Source organism: Solenopsis invicta, chromosome 15, assembly GCF_016802725.1.
Source record: "Solenopsis invicta isolate M01_SB chromosome 15, UNIL_Sinv_3.0, whole genome shotgun sequence".
NCBI classification, from domain to species: Eukaryota; Metazoa; Arthropoda; class Insecta; order Hymenoptera; family Formicidae; genus Solenopsis; species Solenopsis invicta.
Window position 1 is genome coordinate 3,495,728 of NC_052678.1, and position 21,535 is coordinate 3,517,262.

At 33.3% G+C, this 21,535-nt stretch overlaps 2 protein-coding genes and 1 long non-coding RNA gene across 8 annotated transcripts in view; 1 reads left to right on the plus strand and 2 right to left on the minus strand.

Moving 5' to 3' along the window:
- LOC113004885 overlaps positions 1-14,752 on the minus strand; it is a 63,264-nt gene extending 48,512 nt beyond the window's left edge. For both annotated transcript variants that reach the window (XR_005576444.1, XR_005576443.1), the window contains exons 1-2: positions 13,625-14,752; positions 13,397-13,546 (exon numbers count right to left, since the gene is read on the minus strand). This is a non-coding gene — a long non-coding RNA (uncharacterized LOC113004885). The remainder of the gene's footprint in view (positions 1-13,396; positions 13,547-13,624) is intronic.
- On the plus strand, positions 1,617-17,959 carry LOC105195190 (putative fatty acyl-CoA reductase CG5065). 5 transcript variants are annotated; one of them, XM_039458131.1, is made up of 10 exons: positions 3,007-3,302; positions 4,056-4,140; positions 6,439-6,691; positions 12,911-13,074; positions 15,627-15,762; positions 15,827-16,026; positions 16,243-16,495; positions 16,587-16,777; positions 16,885-17,142; positions 17,631-17,959. In XM_039458131.1, the coding sequence occupies exons 2-10, from the start codon at positions 4,109-4,111 to the stop codon at positions 17,770-17,772; spliced, it is 1,629 nt and encodes a 542-aa protein (XP_039314065.1). In that variant the 5' UTR covers positions 3,007-3,302; positions 4,056-4,108; the 3' UTR covers positions 17,773-17,959. The 5 variants fall into 5 exon arrangements, with proteins under 5 accessions (XP_039314064.1, XP_039314066.1, XP_039314065.1 ...); XM_039458130.1 differs by lacking the exons at positions 3,007-3,302; positions 4,056-4,140 and adding an exon at positions 1,617-1,681; XM_039458132.1 differs by lacking the exons at positions 3,007-3,302; positions 4,056-4,140 and adding an exon at positions 1,637-1,685.
- On the minus strand, positions 17,948-21,535 carry LOC105195440 (40S ribosomal protein S3a). Its single transcript, XM_011160866.3, is given in 6 exon segments — positions 17,948-18,154; positions 18,258-18,419; positions 18,864-18,887; positions 18,889-19,193; positions 19,916-20,019; positions 21,385-21,535. Coding segments are annotated over 6 exon segments (810 nt in total). The 5' UTR covers positions 21,447-21,535; the 3' UTR covers positions 17,948-18,001.

The window sequence follows — 21,535 nt, forward strand, 5'->3', positions numbered from 1 at the left end:
CAGTATTAAATTCCCGCAAGAAGCTGTTTTCTTTTCTCTTCGCGCAAAAGAGCAACTGTATTATCATTGTCTCTCTCGAGCTTGCGTCACGAAATGAAAAAACATAATAAATGGTCAATTTAAAACTGGTCATTTTAATACTGCTAGTATTAAATTCCTGCAACTGAAGAAAACGCAAGATACCATTTTATTTTTTCTTCGCGCGCAAAAAAAAAGGATTGCATCTGTCTTTTGAAACGTATTATAAGGAACCAATCACTGGTTAATTTAATACTGTTACATTTACCTAGTTTACACCGAGCTCTTGATACGTGTACCAAATACTATATCCGTATCAAATCGTTTGATACGCTCGGAATAAACGCTTGCGAATTAAATTAGTCTGATATTTCTAATCGCTGGCCTAGTTTACACACGAATCGTTTGATACGCATACCAAATACAATATTCATAATAAATTAGCTTACAATTAGTTCAATGGTATGAGTTTGTCAGGTTGCAGAAACTACTTAAAAACACAACTCAAAATCTCAACTTAAATTTACTGAAAGTACTTCACTGTTGTTTTTTTCTCGGTATTGCTGCACGGTGCAGAAAAGTAGACTTGAAGAGATGACGCTGAAAAAATTGAGGTTTTTGGAGTGTGATGCTATCGTCGCATGCTGAACATTAGCTCGACGGAACAGCGAGTTTATGGCAAGAATGAAGAAGAAGAAAGAGATTATCAACACAATCAAGGCTGTGAAGTTAGAACACTTGGAACGTGTGATGCGAAGTATGATCTTCTTCATCTCATCGTGCGAGACAAGATTTGTGAAAGACGTGAGATAGACAGAAGAAGGATTTCCCGATTGAAAAATTTGACGCAGTGGTTTGGCCTCTCCTCCATTACTCTTTCCAAAGTTGCGGTAAACAAAGCAATAAAAGTATGATAGCCCATTATATGATAATGTGTATGGCACAAGAAGAAGAAGAATGATGTAAACGATGGCGTATTAGTCTGTTACGTGTCAAACATACGTATCGAATTGAAAAATAGTACGCGTCTTGGCGTAAACTAGGGTATATCAGACTAAGTTATGTGTATCAAGAGAATAATTCACTCTTTTTTAAAGATCATCAAAATCATTTATATTTTATATAAAAAAAAAAAGTAAATTATGTAAATAATTGAAACCTGTTCCTGCCCATGGCCAGACCAGTAAAAATAGCCAAAAAATAACAACATTGGAAATAGGACCGGGAAACATAAGAAAACAATATCGACGTAAAAAGCACATTGCAAAAATCAATTTTGCAAGCAATTTGTTTATAACAATTATGACAATTATAACAATCAAGATAGAGTCATATATGTATCTTTAGTAATTTTTCCCGTAGAATCGATTGGCGTAATTAGTTTTCCTCTGCAATCAATTTTTAATAATTTGTTTATAACACTTAGTTGCAAAATGGATTTTGGAAAAGTGCTTTTTATGTCAATAATGTTTTTTTTTTTATGCTTCGATCCTATTTCCAATTGTTATTTTTTAACTATCTTTGCTGGTCTGATCACAGGCTTTAATAAGTTAATACTGCCAATATTAAATTCCTGTAAGCAAGAAACAATTTTTTTATTAATTACTTCATGTAAAGCGATTGTATCATCATGTCTCTCGTCATCCTGCGTTGCAAAAAAAAAGTAAGTAATAAATAACCGATCAATTTAATAGAAAAAGAACGGTAGTAAAAAAACACCTATATATAGAATGATGAAATATCATGATATCTCGTAAAATTAGCGTTGAATTCTAAAACCATTAAAATTACTTCGTTAGTCTATTTGGATATCGTAGGACTGGTCACGCTCTGTTTTTATAAAAACTGAATTTCAGTTTTGCAGGTAACAGAAATTTCTATAGGTATACATACATATACTCTCTACGTGTAATTTGAGAAGTACGATACATATTAATTTTTTAACTTTAATTCAGCTTCAAAGTCTTGAAAGTAAATTTCAAATAATATATCATGAAATTTAATGTTTATTTAATGTCGTAATGTATGAATTTCGGCAAAGTTGCGTTATGGCCTGTAGTTGTGGAATACTATCCGTATTTAAGCAAGCAGTCTGTCTTGCGACTTTGCAATCTCACGTAGACGTTACATAATGTTTATTATTGAAAGCAGCAGTGAAATTATTGTAAAAGTTTTGAGTTTTATTTAAAAAATTTTTAAGCCAAAAAAATTATTTTAAAAAAAATTTTTTTTTTAATAAAATATATTTTAGAAAATGTTCACAAAAATCTTAATTTTTGTGTGCAAAATCTACTAAAGATCGTTATGTTCCTTCTATGAATAAAAGTGCCTGACGTTAGTTGTTAGTATTCCACCCTGCTATTCCACAAACGCGTCAAATTTTTTTTCCTCTTCGGTAAATTTGAAATTACGTTCGTTCTGACACACCAGATAAACTTCTACCTGTAGCGCGATTGGTAAAACTTTATGGCTAATAAACTTGCGTCGGTTAGAATTGTGTCGCGTTAATATTTGTGAAGTTATCGTCGAAAAACAAAATGGTATTCCACAATCCCCTCCTTTCACCTACTGCCGGCCAGTATTAAATTCCTTTGAAGCAATGAAGAAAACGCGAGAAACCATTTTTTTTTCTTCGCGAGAAAAAGAAACTGGGGCACAAGGCGTGCGACGTAGAAGCACGAGGGCGAAATCTCGAAATCGGCCGCGAAAAGGTATAATCTTCTTGTTTCCCGCCGAACGGCCACGGTCGAGAAAATCATCTGCGCAGCTGCACGTGAATCGCAGGAGCGACGATTTCGACATCGCGTCGCGTCAGCGGGCCACGCCGATAAATTTAATTCGGCCGGTGCTGATTGGTCTTCTTCTCCTTTTTTTTTTTCCTTCCCCTTTTCGAGGGCAGACTTGGAAACGCGCGAGGTCCGGTTTGCGAGACTATCGCGATCGTCGAGACGCGCGCGATTCGGCATACGTGAAAGTTACGCAAGACCAGGCCCGCAGAGTAGAGGCTGCGCGTGTGCGCGTGTGCGCGCGCGACTCGCTATGAAAATGAATGCGAAAGCATCAAGCCGAATCGGCGTGGTGCCTTTCCCAGTCTACAACGACCGGTTCGCACCACTTCGACCGAGCATGGTCGAATCCGAGACCGAGGCGCACGGGCTTGAAACAGTTCCAGCCGCGGCCTCACGTCGCATTCGTTCGCCGACCGTTTCTTCTCGCGGTAAGTGCAGCACACGAGGGACACGACGACGATCGATAATCCGATCGGGGTCTTCGATCTCATTGTAGTACGTATTACCTCGTACTTCGAATCGCGCGTCTCTTTTTTTTCTCTCTTTTTTTTCCTCTCTGTTTCTTTCTCTCATTCTCTCTTCATCTCTGATCCCTCGACCGCGGGTGAGTGCGTGTACGGTCGTCCAGTTGCGTTCACCAGGAGACGCAGGACGATAAGAATGATAAGTGTACAGTTTCGTCGAAATTTTTCCCGAAAAAGCAAGCCGGAGAATATCGAGTTCTTCTCAGCTCTGTGAAGTCCTTTTCTCAGAGGGCACGCGTTTTTTCCCCCCTCGCGAGTTTTACTTTCCTCTCGGAGAAACGCGAACGAGGATTTGACATCAACCGCGGCAATAAACACCAGGATTTTACGGGAAATTAATTTTCTTACACTTTCCAAACGGAGTTACGCGCACTCTCTCACGCGTTAGAATGCGAAGTGAAAATGATCCGCGATTACAATTGACCATGGTTATGCAAGAAACGCCCAACCCACAAAATTATCATTTCCGAATTCGCACACTTTTCTATATTAAACAAAACAAAGATTCAAGCCTAGCATGTGCCTAAAATTAATTGAAAGGAAAAAAAAAACAGCAGGTTTCATCTATATATTTTGACATCGCGTTATTTGCATTTTCTCGAAAGGGGCTTCGTGTGGATTGGCTAACGCTTCTTGCATAACTATGGTCAAATGTATTGCTAACTATTCAAATTGTATTGCGAAACGTCAAAACGAATTTATTCGCGGGATCGTGTTCTTATAGGCGAGCGTACGTTACGTCCAAGTATACATGTGCAAGAACATTTTGACGTTTCAATGCTTCACGCGCAAGAGGAAAACAAGTATCGGTAATCGAAATAAAATTGTACAGTTACGATTATCGTATAGTATACCGTTCGTAGTACACACATGCTACACTTATGACGCAAGTTACAGAAACAGTTCAAAGTATTGACTTTTTGTGATGTCTCGGGGCAGGGAAAAACGCGGCTGATCGATTAAATAACACGTTGTTCTTATTTCACATTGAGATTATCGGAAAAATAAAAGTTCCCGCGATTGCTAATTTAAGGCGTGCATACTTACGGTGAAATTGATTTCAAAAATAATTACCTATTTCGGTTTTAACTTTCCACTGATATTAACATTTTTACGCTGATTTTGTCATTGGCAATTGTTAATACAAATTGTAAGAAGAAAGATTTATCCTTTTTTAAGTAATTACTTTCAATTAAATACGCAGAATTATTTAAAAAAAAATACTTAATATCCTGAATTGCTATTTTTTTAATTGAAACTCGTATATTGAATTCAGTTTCTTTAATTAAGAAATGTGTGCCCCTTTAATTAAAGGTTTTCACTTTTTTAATTAAAAAAAAGAAGACTTCTGGTTATTATGTATAATTTTTTAATTAAAACAGACGCATCTCGATATTACGTGCGTATTTGCGCAGTAATTCTTACGCAGCAAGTTTCCCAATAAACGTAATTCGCGCTGATGAAAAGTACAATACTCTTTTCTGCAGAAAAGAGTTGTTGTCTTGTTTATTTGACCAAAATATTTCTACAATATAACATTAATGCTACTTAGATGAAACATCTAATTCCACTGCTTTTCAAAAGCCTGCAGCATGCATAAAATAAAGTAATCTCCTTAAGTAGCAAGCTGACATCATTTTGACGTCAAAATGTTGATAAAGACATTATTTTGACATTAAAATAACGTCAAAATCAGCTTGCTCATTAAAAGTTAATTATTCCTTTCGAAAACGTAAGGCTTTTACTCACAGAGAACGTTATGCAAGCCGCAAATTCAAAAAATTCTAAAACTTTGTGAACAAATAGAGGAATCCATCCATAATACAAAAATATTTTTTGTTCGTGCCCTATTTCAGGAGTTTTAAGGAGTGAAACACCCGTTTGAAAAAATCAATTTTTTTTCTTTCCAATCGAATATCGTTGAAACTATAAAAAATAGAAAAAAATATTCTGATTAAAAAATATTTTTAAATTATTGTTATAAAGTACTCTTCAAGCCATTCAACTTTCATTCAAAACATTTTTTTTTCTATCTCTTATGGTTTCGACGATGTTCGGAACTTGGAAAGAAAAATACCGATTTTTTTTCAAAAGGGTGTTTCACCCGCTAAAACTGAAAGGGAGCGCGAACAAGACATATTTTTGTATTACGGATGAACTCTATTTGTACACAAAGTTTCAGAATTTTTTGAATTTGTGGGTTGCCTAACGTTCCTTGTTAATTGCGAGCACAGGTTGATGCATATCTAAATTGAAATGCAACAACCAGAACCTTATTACAAATTAAAAATTCACGCCAAAAATCAGCCTTTTTTTTTATTCCCAATTGCCAATTACCATTAATTTATTTTTTTTAATTTTAGAAAATCAATTGTTTTCTTTTTGTAATTGTAAAATTAGATATTATATATTCTTTTCGCGAGTAATATGTAACATTAAATATTTTCTGCCGTCAAAATCACACACGATAAGTACATATTTACTAATCATTCTCTACTTATCGATAATTGAGTGTTTCTCCGTAACAGGAAACGGTTCGATTCGTTGAACGCAAAGACAGCTAATTTTACCTTTTCCGCTTTGTGCACGATGTGCGCGTATTGTCACTGAATGTTGACCAGATAGAGACCTCTTCGATTATTTCTCACTTATTTGCTATGGAGGCCACTATTGTTGGCCGGACCATAAATATTCAACGCGCAGCGCGTGTTATGAAAGTACATACAATGAATCCTAATGTAGCGCGTACGCAGTGTATTCCGGAATATTCTGAAACATATTCGCACGATACCCACGTGGCTATTAGGAATCCAATTTCAATATTTCTCCCAACCTGATTGTATGAGATCGCGCAATACTTAATTATCCCTGCAAGGCAAAACTAGCGCGTCTGTCGTTCAACTTCATACCGACCGTCGTACGTATAATTATGCATCGCGCAATACGCTCCAGATAGCCTTTCCGTTCCGAATAAAAGGAATATAATATAATCGTCTCTTTCACGGCGCGCGGGCGCCGGGCAGGGATTCTCAGAGGAACGCAATTCTTCTGGCCGCGCCAATCGCGATTATTAATAGTCGCATCGTTCTTTCTCTCTGCACTTTTAGGGAAGCTCTCGTAGGATCCATTCGCTCAGCCACGATGGAACAGGGCAAAGCGGAGGACGTGGATCCGGATAGGGTGGCCGAGACTCTCTCCGGTCGCATATTCCTGATAACGGGAGGCACGGGATTTCTGGGAAAAGTGCTGATCGAGAAGCTGCTGCGATGCGCGCCCAACCTGGCGCACATCTACATGCTCGTCCGACCGAAGAAGGGCAAGGATCCCAAGCACCGGCTGGACGAAATATTCAATTCTCCGGTAAGCTCCGGCGGATTTTGCTTTCGAAAACGAAACTCCTTGTACTTTGCGAGTGAAAACGCGCGAGGAAAGCAATTGCGTTTAGTTGCTTAACAAAAGAATTCTTGTCGCCGGTCGAACGTTCTGAGAAAAGTAGTTGCTAATTTTTTATGAAGTGTTTCGGTCCAGGTATTTATGTATTTAAATTAAAATATATAAATACTGAAAAGTTGAAAAAAATTTCATCAGTTTGAAAAATGTAATCAAGCTGACAACTTTCTTCCTCGGCGTAATTACGCGCAGGATACACAGGGAGGGGGGGGACAGTTTTGCTGAAGTATATAAAAGTGAGGACCGGTTACCGAACTGAAAATAATTATATTGGACCATCAAAATATAATAATTAAGAGAAAGCGTCACGCTCACACACACACGCACACACGATTCTCGGTCGAAATGGATCTTGGTGCTTAACAATATTTTCATATCAATTATCTTTTAGTTTTATAAACTGATTTGTGCGACTTAAAACGCACTTGAGTTGAAGTTAGAAATGTTTGAATTAATACTTGTCAAATTCAATAACAATGTTATAAACATCTTGAAAAATTAGTTGCGAAAAATATCCTCAAAAAATATTAAATAAACATTAAATACTTTCTCGGAATCATTATTTGAAATGACTAATTAAGGTACACTTAATGTTGAATAAGAAATGGTTTTCACATCATTATTACAAATTATTAATGCAACATAAATACAATAACAAACGGATATTATTCAGATAACAAAAAGTGTAACAAAAAATAAAAAATGGCACACACTTCTCGGTCAAAACAAATCCTTGACGCCTAATATATTTTTCTATCAATTATTAAATATGTTTTTCTGCGGGTCGATAATATCTTGAATTTAAAACGCAATCTAACAAAGCTAAAAATAATACCTAAAATAATTTAATTGTCCAATTTTATAACATTGCTATAAACATCTTGAAAATATCATCACTTCCCCCTTATAATGAAAGACTTGATAATATTTTCACATCAGTTATTGCATATGCTTTTTAGATCCGTAATTTAAAAATCTTTAGATCTATAGATCTGCGTGCCGATACGGATGTCGGATGTAAAACGCAATCGCAAACTAAAGCTAGAAATAATATCTCAAATCAATTTAATCGTCTCGGCATCTATCAAAAAACTACAAACAACTTATACAGCAAAATACAGCATCCCAACCAGAATTCGAATCGGAAACTCTCTCGTTCTGTGTTGCATCGGTTCAACCGCTGGGGCAAGTAGTAATATTTATAAAATGTTTATTGTTTATAGCATCGTTACTAAATGTGATGGGCAACTTAATCCAAATATTATTTCTAGCTTCAGTTTATTGCGTTTCAAGTTCGAGCACACGCAGAAAAATATATTTAATACATTGCCCATACAGCACAGAGAGATTCCAGGAACATTGCAGAATGATTTCATTGAAATATTGTAATATTGCATTTTGATTGCGAAACATTGCTGCAACATTGCTGGAAGATTGCAGCAACATTAAGATGTCCTTTTTGAAATATTGCATTGAAACATCTCATTTTTCCAAAATATTCACATAAATTTTATTACACCACATAATTCCAATGAACAAAACAATATTCGTGTAACATTTTAAAAAACATTTTTTGCAAAAAAAATCTTGGGAATATTTTTTCGGAATTTCCAAGCGATCATCCAAGTCGCGACTCCAGTGAACGTTGCTTGATCTCCGTGATCGCTGCAAACTGATTCCTCATGATAACCTGTGAACACTTTATGCTAATATGTGTATATAACTGGTAGATCAGATCAATATACGTTATTGAAAAAATGAAATATGTATAATTAAAGCTCAGTATTTATATAAACAAATATAAAATTATAGTTTTTTTTTACTAATTTCACAAATACAGAATAGCATTTGGAATAACTTTTCTGTTATTTGTTTAAATAAAAATGTAATTAGAAAATATATATCAATATAATACAATATAAAAAAAAAAATTAAATATAAAAAAATTTTTATTAAAAATACAATTAAGAAATATTGTTTGTTTATTGGGCTGTAGATCGAGGTTTCTTCATATATGGACCCATTTCGTCTATTGATATAAATATTAAAAAATTATGATATTGCAATGTTTCCGGAATATTACTGGCATATGCCATGAGACGTTGCAAGCATATTGTTAATTTATGTTTCTACAATGTCTCCGTAATATTACATTGCAATCTGCAACATTGCAACATTGCTGCAATGTTGCTGCAATTTTCTGTGCTGTATGGGTGATAGGAAATTATTATTAAGCAGCAAAATTTCGCAGCTTCGAGAAATGGTATTTTCTCTTATTCCTTGCGTTGTTATAATATTCAACTTATTATTATATAATAGTTATGTAGGACACTCAAACATATGACGCAAATGCTGCTACTGCAAAAAGGTTCCGATATTTCAGCAACCAGAATTACATTCCATGTAATTATTAAGATGGTCAAGTATACAATTACTTTCAGAATCTGTACGTCTGACCTAATTAATATATATCAGCAAAGTCCGCGTAAGCGGATTATTGCGGTGTACCTTGCCGCTAATAGCCGAAAAATTCACGTTCCACCTTGTGTGTTTGTCGAGAGCACCAAAAAGAGAAAGTGCGTGACTATGACTTTGCTATTGCGCGTTGCGCGAAGTTGCATCATTGCTGTCTTACGACGATAGCGCGGAGGTGCAGCTGAGAAGCCCGCGCGCGCGCGCTCGGCAACGCGCGGCGTTTCCTCTCGCGCCTCATTGCTTCGGATATTTTCTCAAGTAAAATTCGCCGGTGAAAGTGCACTAAACCGGACCGCATCAACCCGCGCGGTTGCAACCGAACCATCTATGTGACGAAAGAAACCGAGTCAAGGCCTCGTCGAAAATATAGCGAGGGAAGAGATGGTGATTATTGGTATCGCGCGCTCCCGCCGGTCTCGGTGAAAGTACGGATTGCGAGTTTCATGGCGCGCGTTATGTCACGTCTTTCGAATTTTAACGCAATACCGTAAACACGTTGCCTTATACGCGCACGCGTGCCTCCGTCCCGTAAAATTCTTGTAAATTAGACGCCATTAGAATATGATTTTCCCGGTCGTATCTGTTATACCCGAAGAGAAAAGAGTATTACAAAAGTCATTGGAACTTAATACTCTACCGCGTTAGCTTGGCTTCAGCTCAGCTGAGTAAACACGGCGAACTGCTGCTTTGTTATGTTCGTAACTAAGACTAAACATTAAAGCTCGTATGAAACTAAAAATTGAGATTAAGATTGAGATTGGATTGAAATTTTTAATCGAAGCAAAATTGACTAAACACGAGAGATGGCTTTTTTTATTCTAATTGGTTAAATTCCAATCCAATCTCAAGCTTAATCTCAATAGTTTGATACGAACTTTACGGAAGTTTAACAAATAGCTTCATACATTGCATGAACGATATTCGTTCGAAACTATTTCACTTAGCAGGGTCGCATCAAACGCGATTACATTACGATTACGTAAATTAATGAGATACTATAACTTTCAATTATGTGATGAAATTATTGTCAATTCGCTGTGATTATCGTATCCTTAACAAGGTGAAACGGGAAACACATCGTCAATAAAAATTTTTAATTGTATATTTCTGATTATAAATTCAGAATTTAAATAAATATGTAAATTGTTTTATATATAAGTATGTATATTTATATATAGATACGTTTATAAGCCACATGTGTCATAAAAGTATGCCCATTAAAGAACGGTAGTAATTGGGAATGTTTTTTCATGTAACCTTAAATACTTTCTATTATACGCTTTTCTTTTATAAATCCTCATAACTCGGGTTTCAATCAAAATTTTTAAACCGCAAGGAAAGATTTTTCTCATAAAGTTTACCCTGAAAATCATGTCAGTATTGTATTTCGAAGAATTTTATATGTTTTTCTCTAATTTATTAATATCTACACACACACACACGCACGCGCACGCGCACGCGCACGCACGCACGCACGCACGCACGCACGCACGCACGCACGCACGCACGCACGCACGCACGCACGCACGCACGCACGCACGCACGCACGCACGCACGCACACACACACACACACACACACACACACACACACACACACACACACACACACACTACAAATATTTTATGTTTTAACAAATATGAAATATGTTTGATTATTTTTATTAAGCTCTACTGTTAAATTTCTATAATTTTAAAATACGTTGAACAGTTTATAATTCATTATCGTTTATTTTAAATAGAATAAATGTCAAGTAGTACATAACACATCTATGCGCCCTATTTCTTCATCTCTATTATGAGATATCTCCAGAACATATGATAATTTGTAATAAAATTCTAATACATTTTGTGTCAAAAGTTAGTGGTACGAAGAATAGCTATATTGAATAAAAGTTTCAGTGAAATAAACAAATTTTTAATTATGACAGATATCTTTATCTGAATGATGGCTATCAAAAAGAGTAAAAAAATCAGGTGTAAAGAAATCGGGCAAAAAAATTTTGTGACGTACGTAACAGCACTCAAGGCAGAACGCTTATAATTCAGAGATCCCAAATTCTAATTTTACTAGTAAATTTTTTAAAAGATATATATATTATAAGCACATAAAAACAAATTTTATATATAATTATATATTACATAAGAAAGTTTTTTCTCAAATGGTTCTAAATATTTTAGAACATTTTACAACTCTATATAATAATTTTTACTAAGCAGTTTATAAAATGTCTTTCGTATATTTTAAAAATTCCTACTATTATTTGATGAATTGTCGAGTTGTCCCAAGCCTATCAACGTAATTATTCTCATCATCCCTAAATACCAATTGCGATATAAAACAACTCGAGTTACAAAAACTTAAAATAGAAAAGCGCGTAGAAGTCATATTCTGTATTGAGTGAGTTATTAATTAATGAATTAATAATCCTCTTTTACTGAACAATGGAGAAAACTTATTCAGTTTTTTTTTCTCTTTTTTCTAATTAAGAAACAGTAGATATTATGTAAGTAGATTGATTGCTAATTATGAAATAAACACACACACACACATAAATATGTATCATGTTGCAACTAGCTAAAATAATTAACATGTCTTGATGATTAATTTATAATTAACATATATCAGAATGTCATGTCAGATAGTAATGCACGAGCTCAGAGTTCAAAAATGAGCATGATAGAAATATTTATGTTGTATGTTGCATATAATATTATATACATATACGGATAAACGTACAAGAACAATTTTGCTAAAGTATCTAAAAAAATGTAACCTTAGTTTCGCAATCTTCGGTTAACTTAATTGGCTGATTTTTCTATTAACCAATCTCATTCATTAAGTAGAATTGATCAGAAATAACCATGGTTAAAACTTAACTGATTAAGTTAACCGAAGGTTAAATAAAACTAGCCCTTAGCTAGATACCTCAAACCTTTATCTAGCTAAATATTTTTAGATACTTCAGTAAAATCTATTTTTCGATAACTTATCTATTGATTTGATCCCCTCCCCCGCTCAGTTATTCTGCATAATATAAAACAGAATCACCGAAAAGCATCTCACAAAATATTTTATACTTTATTCGCTCTCTTCATAAAATATTTACCGACTACCTTATTTGACTTGTACAAATCTTTCGAAATTTTTTGAATATTCAGTTTATAATTTATAATGAAATTATATAAGTTTTCTCATCGATATACATAGTATAATAATTCAGTAAAACAACATGTGTATGCACTTATCACGATAATTGCAAAACATTGCAATTGATGTTACAAGAAAAATATAATTTTTATTAGACATATATTAATTTTTATAGCGCGTTGCAATATGAGGAAAAATCTTATTACATATTAATCATCTTTAATGCTCGCAATATAATTGAAAAAAATATGTTCAAGGACCAACTTAATAGTAAATTCATTATACTGGCAACAGTTGTATTCTGACAGAAACTCTGTCAAAAGCCGCTGCGCGATATTGACATAACAATATATTAACAATGACGCATATCTTCTAGAATTTTTTTATAAATTTCTTCGCCGAACTGCAATTATCTTGCTTTTATCTTGTTCTTATAAAAAAACGATTATGTATGACCCTCAAACAAATAAATAATTAAACGAGTAATAAACAATTCATTTTACAGCTTTTCGAAAAAGTCAAGGCTCAAAGGGGACTACCGGCCCTTGAAAAATCAGTAACGGCCATTTGCGGGGATGTGGCGTTACCGGGGCTTGGTTTATCCGAAGACGATAGGAAGATGCTTATCGAGAAAGTTCATATCGTGTATCATGCAGCAGCTACCGTAAGGTATCGACAATTAAAAGAAATATATCGTTTTAATTCAATTAAAATACCCGAAACCTTTTCAAATTGTGTAAGCTTTTTTCGGAAATTATAATAAAAATTAGAATAATTAGAATAAGGACGTTTCGTAAATTTTTTAAAATATCTTAGAATTCACACAAATGTATAAAAGAATTCTAAAAACAATAAAATTACAAAGAAACTTTCAAGAATTAAAAATTATAATATTTAAAAAAGGTTAATGAGAGTCAAGTATTGATGCATGGTTACAATTTTTTTTTTAATTGCAAAATTTGTTGAACATGAATCAAATTAGAATACGTACGTTTCGACTCGCTCTGAAGTCATCCTCAGTGTAACAATATTGCCGAAATACATATCAGTGTTCACTTATCCTCGGTCCATGACGATTGAGTCACTAACGATTTACCAAGTGGCATCAGATTAAATTAATCCCTGAGAAGAAATACTCTCCCTGCAAGTATATGTATTCCGAACTAAGCACGATTGTAAATTATGTTAGACAAAAGTCAAAAATCAAAAAGTAACTCACCCAAAGTGACTGCAGAGCGGTAATTGAAGCTTTGGATCTAATGATAATTTGTACATTCCAAGTTCGCGTATTAAGTAATAAACTAATAGAAATCCGCAAAACTTGATTATCTTGCCAAATCTAACGTGCTTCTGTCCCATATACATTATGCCAAGTAGTACTAATGTGAAAAGAATTCTAAAACAGTGATGTAGACTTTCTCAGTACTTCGAAAGTGTCCCAGTTCGTATAAAAAAATCTAAAAAAATTGTTTTTAATTATAAAATTAGAAAAAAATTCTGAAAAGTTATATCACTTATTTGCTACAATAAAATAATTTAAAAAAATTTTTTTCAATCTAAATGTTTTGAATCATTAAAATTTTGTAATATTACTTTTAAATGCGATTTTACTGTAACAATTTAAGTACTTAATTATAGAGAAAAAAGTATCATTAGCTCCTTACTCAATATAATAATAGATTCTCACGGAAGTCCCTCTGTTTTGCGGATACATAAAAAATGACAATTTTTAAGTTATGCCGTTGTAGCAAATGAGTGATATGGAAAAAAATTTTCACCGGGAAAGATTTAAAGACATCATAAATTTGAAGTATCATTTCTTTGATGAAAATGCGGTTTTAAAAATATTCAGTAAGTAAAATGTTAGCGACTTGCCAGCAGATTCACACAAGCGGATTGCGGCAGACTGATTCATATGAAATTTGTGTTCCGCAAATATAATCTGACAGTAGAAATCGAGCGGAATCTGTCATTTCGTAATCATTTAAATGGGGCACGTCACATTAAATGATTACGAAACGATAAATCTTGCTCGACAGATTTCTGCGGTCAACCTGCCATCTCATTCCGATGGAATAAATTTCCCCTGGCATTTGGCCAATCAAATTTGCAACAGACACTTTCCAAAATTTATTCTTGAAAGATCCACATAATTCTTATTTTTCATAATTACACCCAGAAAAAGATTTCTTTGAGTATTTGTTTGACCCAAAGAAATATTCGTGCATTGCTATACGGTTAAAGAAAAGCTTCTTTGACTTGAAGCAATTTTTTTATTGTTCTTTTTATTAGAATTAAAGAAACAATTTGGTTGTGCAACTCAAATTTTATATTTAAATGAAAGAAATATATTTTTAAAACCAGAACAATTAAATTATTTTTTTACATTTCTATCAATACTTTCTTCAAATTAAATAAGTATTTGTTTAAATTAAACAAATAATTTGAACAAATAATTTATTTACTTTTAAAAGGCTAATAACGTCAAATTTCCTGAAGTCAAATAAATTTTTATTTTCCTCAAAGGTATTTTCACTTCGACATAAAACAATTAAGTTAAAGAAATGATTTCATCAATTTGAACGTAACTTTTCTTTGGGTGTATTCATAAATGTAAAATTCACTGTAAAATTATAAAAAGATCTTGAAGAATCTCATTACATAAATTCCTTACAGTAGACAATATATTTTTTTAATATTTTTTAAAGAACATTGTAGTTAAAAATAAATATGTAAATTATTATTTATTTTCATTATAACGTTTTTTAAATATTAAAAAAAAAACATTGCTGATTGGGATATCATTTTGATTAAAAAATTTATCATATTTTAAATTTATAAAAATTTCTGAAAAATACCTGAAATTCTTCAATTTTATTTTATAAATTTTTTTCAAAAATTATAAAATAAAATTTTTTAGAATATTGATATATATATATATATATATATAAAATTCTAAAGAATTCTAAAAACGATGTAGACTCTCTCAGTTTCTGAAAAAATGTTCCAATTGATATAAAAAAATCTGAGATTTTACTTTAAATTGATAAAATTATACAGAAATTTTTTAAAATTATCTAGAAGAATCTCATTACATAAATTTTTCACTGGGTGTTACTGAAGCTCATCAACAATCTGTTAACTCGTACTTAATGACTAATAGATGACTAATAAATGCTTTTCATCCGCTGTTTTTGTTATATATCATAATCCTCTTCTAGATTCGACGAACTGTTGAAAAAAGCGGTACTGCTAAATACACGCGGCACAAAACTGATGATAGATCTAGCCAAAGAAATGAAGCAATTAGCTCTGTTCGTTCATATCAGCACGGCCTACTGTCATCTCGAAGAAAAAGTAAGTAGTATCTGAACACTTGCATGCCTAATCGCAAAGGAAATGCTAAATAAGATTTCGACAGATCCTGCGCGAAAGAACGTATCCTCCACCCGCGGATCCTCACCAAGTAATCAAATGCGTCGAATGGATGGACGATGAGGTGGTTGAGGCGATGACGGACAAGATTCTGGGCAAACTACCTAACACATACGCTTTCACGAAGGCCTTGTCAGAGAATCTCATCGAACAAGTCATGGAACAAATCCCAGTGATAATTATGAGGTACCGACAAAACCATTCTTAAGGCGTATATGCTAAGGCCGGTATTCATAGTCGATTCTTATTTTAAAACCGTCTTAAGTAATGTCTTAAGATACGGAACTGATTAATATCTCAAGGTGGTACTTAAGACGGTCTTAAATATAAGAATCAACTATAAATATCGATCCAAGTCACAAACGTTAAATGTTTTCACTAAGCAATTTCATTGTCCATTAGACCAAGCGTAATTATTCCTATCTGGAAGGAACCGATACCTGGTTGGACTGACAATATCAATGGGCCTACCGGTCTTTTGATCGGCGCTGGGAAGGGAGTGATCAGAACAATGTACTGCAATGAGAACGGCTACGCCGATTATCTACCCGTCGACATCGCCGCCAACGGTGTTCTCCTTACCACGTGGAATTACCTTTATTGGAAGGATTATGATAAGCGCGTTTATAACTTCACGAGTAGTACCGAGTTCAAGGTAGATGGAAAATAATAATGCCTACGTTCTTCCAAGTATATGTACCTTTTAATTTACGGTATCAAAACAAGATTTTTCCCCATGTCTACAGATCACCTGGGCAGATATCATACAACGCGGCCGAAGAATAACGGAAAAAATACCTCTAAACGGAGTCGTCTGGTATCCAGGTGGTAGCCTGAAGAAATCGCGACTTATACATAATATTTGTATATTATTCTTTCACATGATTCCGGCTTACCTCATCGATGCGCTTCTTTTTCTAGCGGGACATAAACCAATGTAAGTCGCCACGAGATTTTCTATCAATACGCAGACACACATTTATACACGCTTATTCATTCTGTCCATGCATACACACTTGTATTCATTTTATTTATACCACACAGCATGTGCCGTGTACAACGTCGTATAAACAAAGGATTCGAAGTGTTCGAATATTATGCCAATAATCAGTGGGATTTCGAAAACACGTATGTAGAAGACCTAAGGAAAAAGATTAATAGAACAGAATATAAAAACTATCAAATACACGGCGACGACCTGGATATAGATGCGTACTTCGCGGATTGCATTCGATCAGCCAGAGTTTACGTTTTGAATGAACCTCCAGAAACCCTACCAGCTGCTCGTCGACATTTAAGAGTGTAAGTCGCGTTAAGAGTGGAAATCGCGTGAAAAAATGTTTTTCCAGGCTTAGGTAGTAACTGATTAAATAATTAATAACTTAATTAATTTTAAATTATTTAATTTTTAACTATTTATTTTTGAAACACAAACTTTATCAACTTTTTACCCAAGTTAAAAATTTAAGTAAAAGAAAAAATATACTTCTACATAAAAAACAATGATTTTTATTATTTCATGTAAACTTAATTTACAAATAAAATATTAAAAATTTGATGATCCAAATTATAAATGTTTCAAGTAATCTAACTTTAAAAAATTATGCATCTAATTTAATATATTTTTAAAATTAACTTCGAATTTTATTTTATTTTAATGTAACTTTTAGTGTAACTAAATTAATTTTACAAGTCATTATAACTTTAACTTCATTTAGTTAAAAAAATACCTAACCCTGTATTTTCTTATGTATATAAATCGATCTAACAATATTTTTTCTTTGTCACAGTATGTACTGGGTGGACATAATCACGAAGATACTTTTCTTTATGCTTCTCATATACCTACTAGCATCCTGGAGTGAAAGTTTTAGAACATTGCTCACGACCGGTGTGACATACGTTACAAAAGGATTAGAGAATATTTTGTAATTTACTCAAATTAGGATTGGTCTCATCGATCACGAAAAGTTTATCTAATTTCGTATCAATCGTACCATTTAATCTCAAGGACGCGAGGGGGGTATAAGTATATAGTGGTAGCCTTAAGTGCACAGCCTGCGGTGTGCAATAAATACGGGTAAAAAAACATATGTGAATAAAGATATTATTTACACAATCATCTGGTTTTTATTTTTACGAAAGTTTAAAACACTCATCTTTAAACAGACTCTTGTACTGGTGGTTCATAACCTTCCGGTCTGTCTATCTTGGAACCACTTTCGCCGGCCTCCTCGCTCTTGTTGCCACCTCCATCTCCGTGCAACTCCAACAATTTGCTGAGTTCAAAGCGCGGCTTCTTCAATACTTTCACCTGATAAAATCACATTCTATTGTTTACTGATACCTTTAACATTCTATTAACATTCGCAAGAGTCATATTTTGGTTTTGCAATTGTATCTATATTGTTACTCACCTTACGAATGTAAACGTCGTGCAGAGGATAGATGCCCTGCGATGCCTTCTCGATGTCCTTAGCCGTGGCATCCGGAAGCAGTTTACTAACCACGCCTTTTAGATCGGTCTTAGTAACGTCTTCCGTAATGGTTTCAACCATCTTTTGTCTGATTTTCTTAACCTAAATTAGCCATTTTATAAAATAGACAAGAAATATAAAAAAATGGAAAAATAACAGAAGATATTTAGGAAAACAATTAAATAAAAATTAATATTGCATAAATAGTATCATTAAAACACAACCAATTTTCATACTGTTGAACCCATATGTAGTTAAAAATTTTTCACTTTACATAAAGTATGCTCTATATATACATATGAATATCTTAGAAGATAAAAAGAATATTAAAGACATTTAAATAATAAACAACTTAGTCTGTATGACATATTATGATATCATGTAGCATGTTCCTATATCACTACTTACTAAAATTGGAAGTAGTGTGGTAAGCGACTGCATTAATATACGCAACATTATTGTCATTTAACTATTGAGAAAGTTAAAATGCATGCAAAGTTGCGTGTGACATGTACAATGAATAACCTGTAAAATCAGGATACAAACCTGCGCATGCTGGGCGTAACACGTAACACGTCTTCCTCGTGCTCAGCTGATCCTTATTTGTAAAACCAATGCAAAAGACACGAAGTAGATAGCCATCCGTAGTCTTTACGTCTACGTTGGCCTCGATCAACGTTTGCCACTTTTTCACCATCGATCGAAGCTTATCCGTTGTCAGGTCCATTCCATGGAAATTGGTTAATACATTACGGCCTTGGACATCTTCGGCGATCAGTCTAAATTTTCGGAAAGATCTTTCCGCATCCTGATCACTTTGCAAATCAGCCAGAGATACTTCAAATACTCTGAACTTTAATCCCTCAGAAGCGATCTCTGTGAAATGAAATAAATATCTTTTAACAAATAATAAATGTAAATGTCCATGGCCATCAATATTGGTAACACTTTTAATAATAAAGATGTATAGGATGTTTCTTAAACTTGATAAAAATTTTCTGAATTTTGCAAAAATTGTATTCAATATAGATAAGATTAGAGAATTTTAATGTAGCTTTGAAAAAATTTATTTTATTATACCTTTCAATGTTCCTTAATCATCATAAAAAACCTCAGTTTTGAATATTAAATTTAAAAGTATTTAAAAGTATTAAAAAGAAATAATATGAAGCAAATATGTGGCGTGTAACGATCTGACTGCAAACACAAATCTAAATCACATTAAACATACAATGCCTAATTAGAATGATATCCTCTATTATCATTAATTTTTTAATAAAAACTCATGAGTTATACAAGATGCATGTAAATATGTATTTGATATTTATTACTAATCAATTATACATTATCAAGAAAAAGATAAAGAAACAATTCTGTTAGAAAAAATTAGAATATAAATTTAAAAATAAAATTCTAAAAATTACCTTTAGTACCAATAAAAAATAAAATAAAAATAAAAATCCATAATTTTCAAGGATAAAAATAAAAATGCCATATTTTTGCCTGTAGTAAATACACTGAGATATATTCTTAAGACAAGAATATTTTTTTCTATGTATCGAGTTTTAATTGAAAAGCTTAAAGAAAAAGTATCTCACTTGTTCCTTGAGTCCTGTTAACCAAGGTTTTTCCAACCTGTCGATTGGCAAACATAGACGGTGCTTTGACATCGTACCAGTCCTTGCGAGTAAAAGGATCCACGCTGAAATAATAACACTAAAGTAAGAAAACAAGTACATGCAAAATGCAATGTACTAACAACAAAAATCTATTACAACGTATTTACTCAAATTTGTAAAAAAATTCCTTGAGAATTTTCAGATTTTCCAAGAATTTTATTCAACATTCCAAATAAGGTTAAAGAATTTGTTAATGCAGCTTTGAAATAAATGTATTTATTTTATTATACTCTTCAATGTTCCTTAATTATACAATTACAAAGAAAAGTAGCTTGAATTTTAATATATTAAATTTAAGAAAATACTGAAATATTAAAAATAATATAAACAACATGTGGTTTATAACAACCTGATAACTTGTAATAAGCTACATCCATAATACAAGGATGTAGCTTATTACAAATTATCAGAATTTGAAAAATGATAAAACACACAACACTAATTTATAAAACAATATACTGTCTCTAATATTTTTATAAAATAATAAAATCTCATGTGAGAATGTATGTGGAGGTGTAAGTCATATTAATTGCTAATCAATTTTGCATTATCAAGAAAAAATAATCAAAAATTTTATCAGAAAAAGATAAATTTAAATTAGAAAGCAAAATTTCAAAAATTTCTCTGAATATTAAAATTCCATGAAAATCCATGATTTTTAAGGCTAAAAGTTAAATTCTAAGTTTTTCTTGGTAGTAAACACCTTGTATTATTTTATTATTTCACTTTTCTTATCTAATAAAGTTTTCTAATTACAAAAGTGCAACCTAACCTAACCAATACTAATTAAACGGACATATCCGTTCAAATTAAAAACTGCAACAATTCTAAGTCACTTTCTATCTTTTTAAAACGATGGATAGGTTTTTAAAATATAAAAGTCGGGTGAATGAAATTAGATGCCTTCAACCTAACCTTCACGTCATACCTCAAAATTCCTTGATCTATGTAAAATCAAGGATGATAAAAAAATTAAGTAACTTTTCCAATCTTCGTGATAAATTTGTGTAAACACGAGAACATAAACTAATCCTTTTTTCAATTCATCTTAAAAATATCAATAACACCAGAATACCTTTAGCGATCAATTAGGTTAGGTTTCACTGATTCGCGACTCTCGTGAGTCAGTCGAATCGGAGCAATTAATTTTTAATACGCGTGGCAATAATTAAAAATACACAAAACGTGATCGGCAATCGCATTATTACACTGTACTCAAAGCGGATAACGTGGCAATGCGGCGTTATCCGTGACAACACGTAAGCACGCGTCGGCCTCGCAAGTATCCGACATAATCGAGGGAATCGCACGAAACAACGACCCGGCGATAAAGTCTACGGGAACACGAAACTACCCGCTACATCCGAGACACAATATGCCGTACTCACATCTTCTTTTTCACGCCCTTCTTGCCTCCTTTCGAGAGACCCTTGTTCTTACCCACCGCCATGGTTCTGTACCGCAGCTGAAAAGAGACAGAAAAGAGATACACCGTGAAGCGGAAATGCGGTCGAATCCCCGAGACAGTAGACCGGAAGT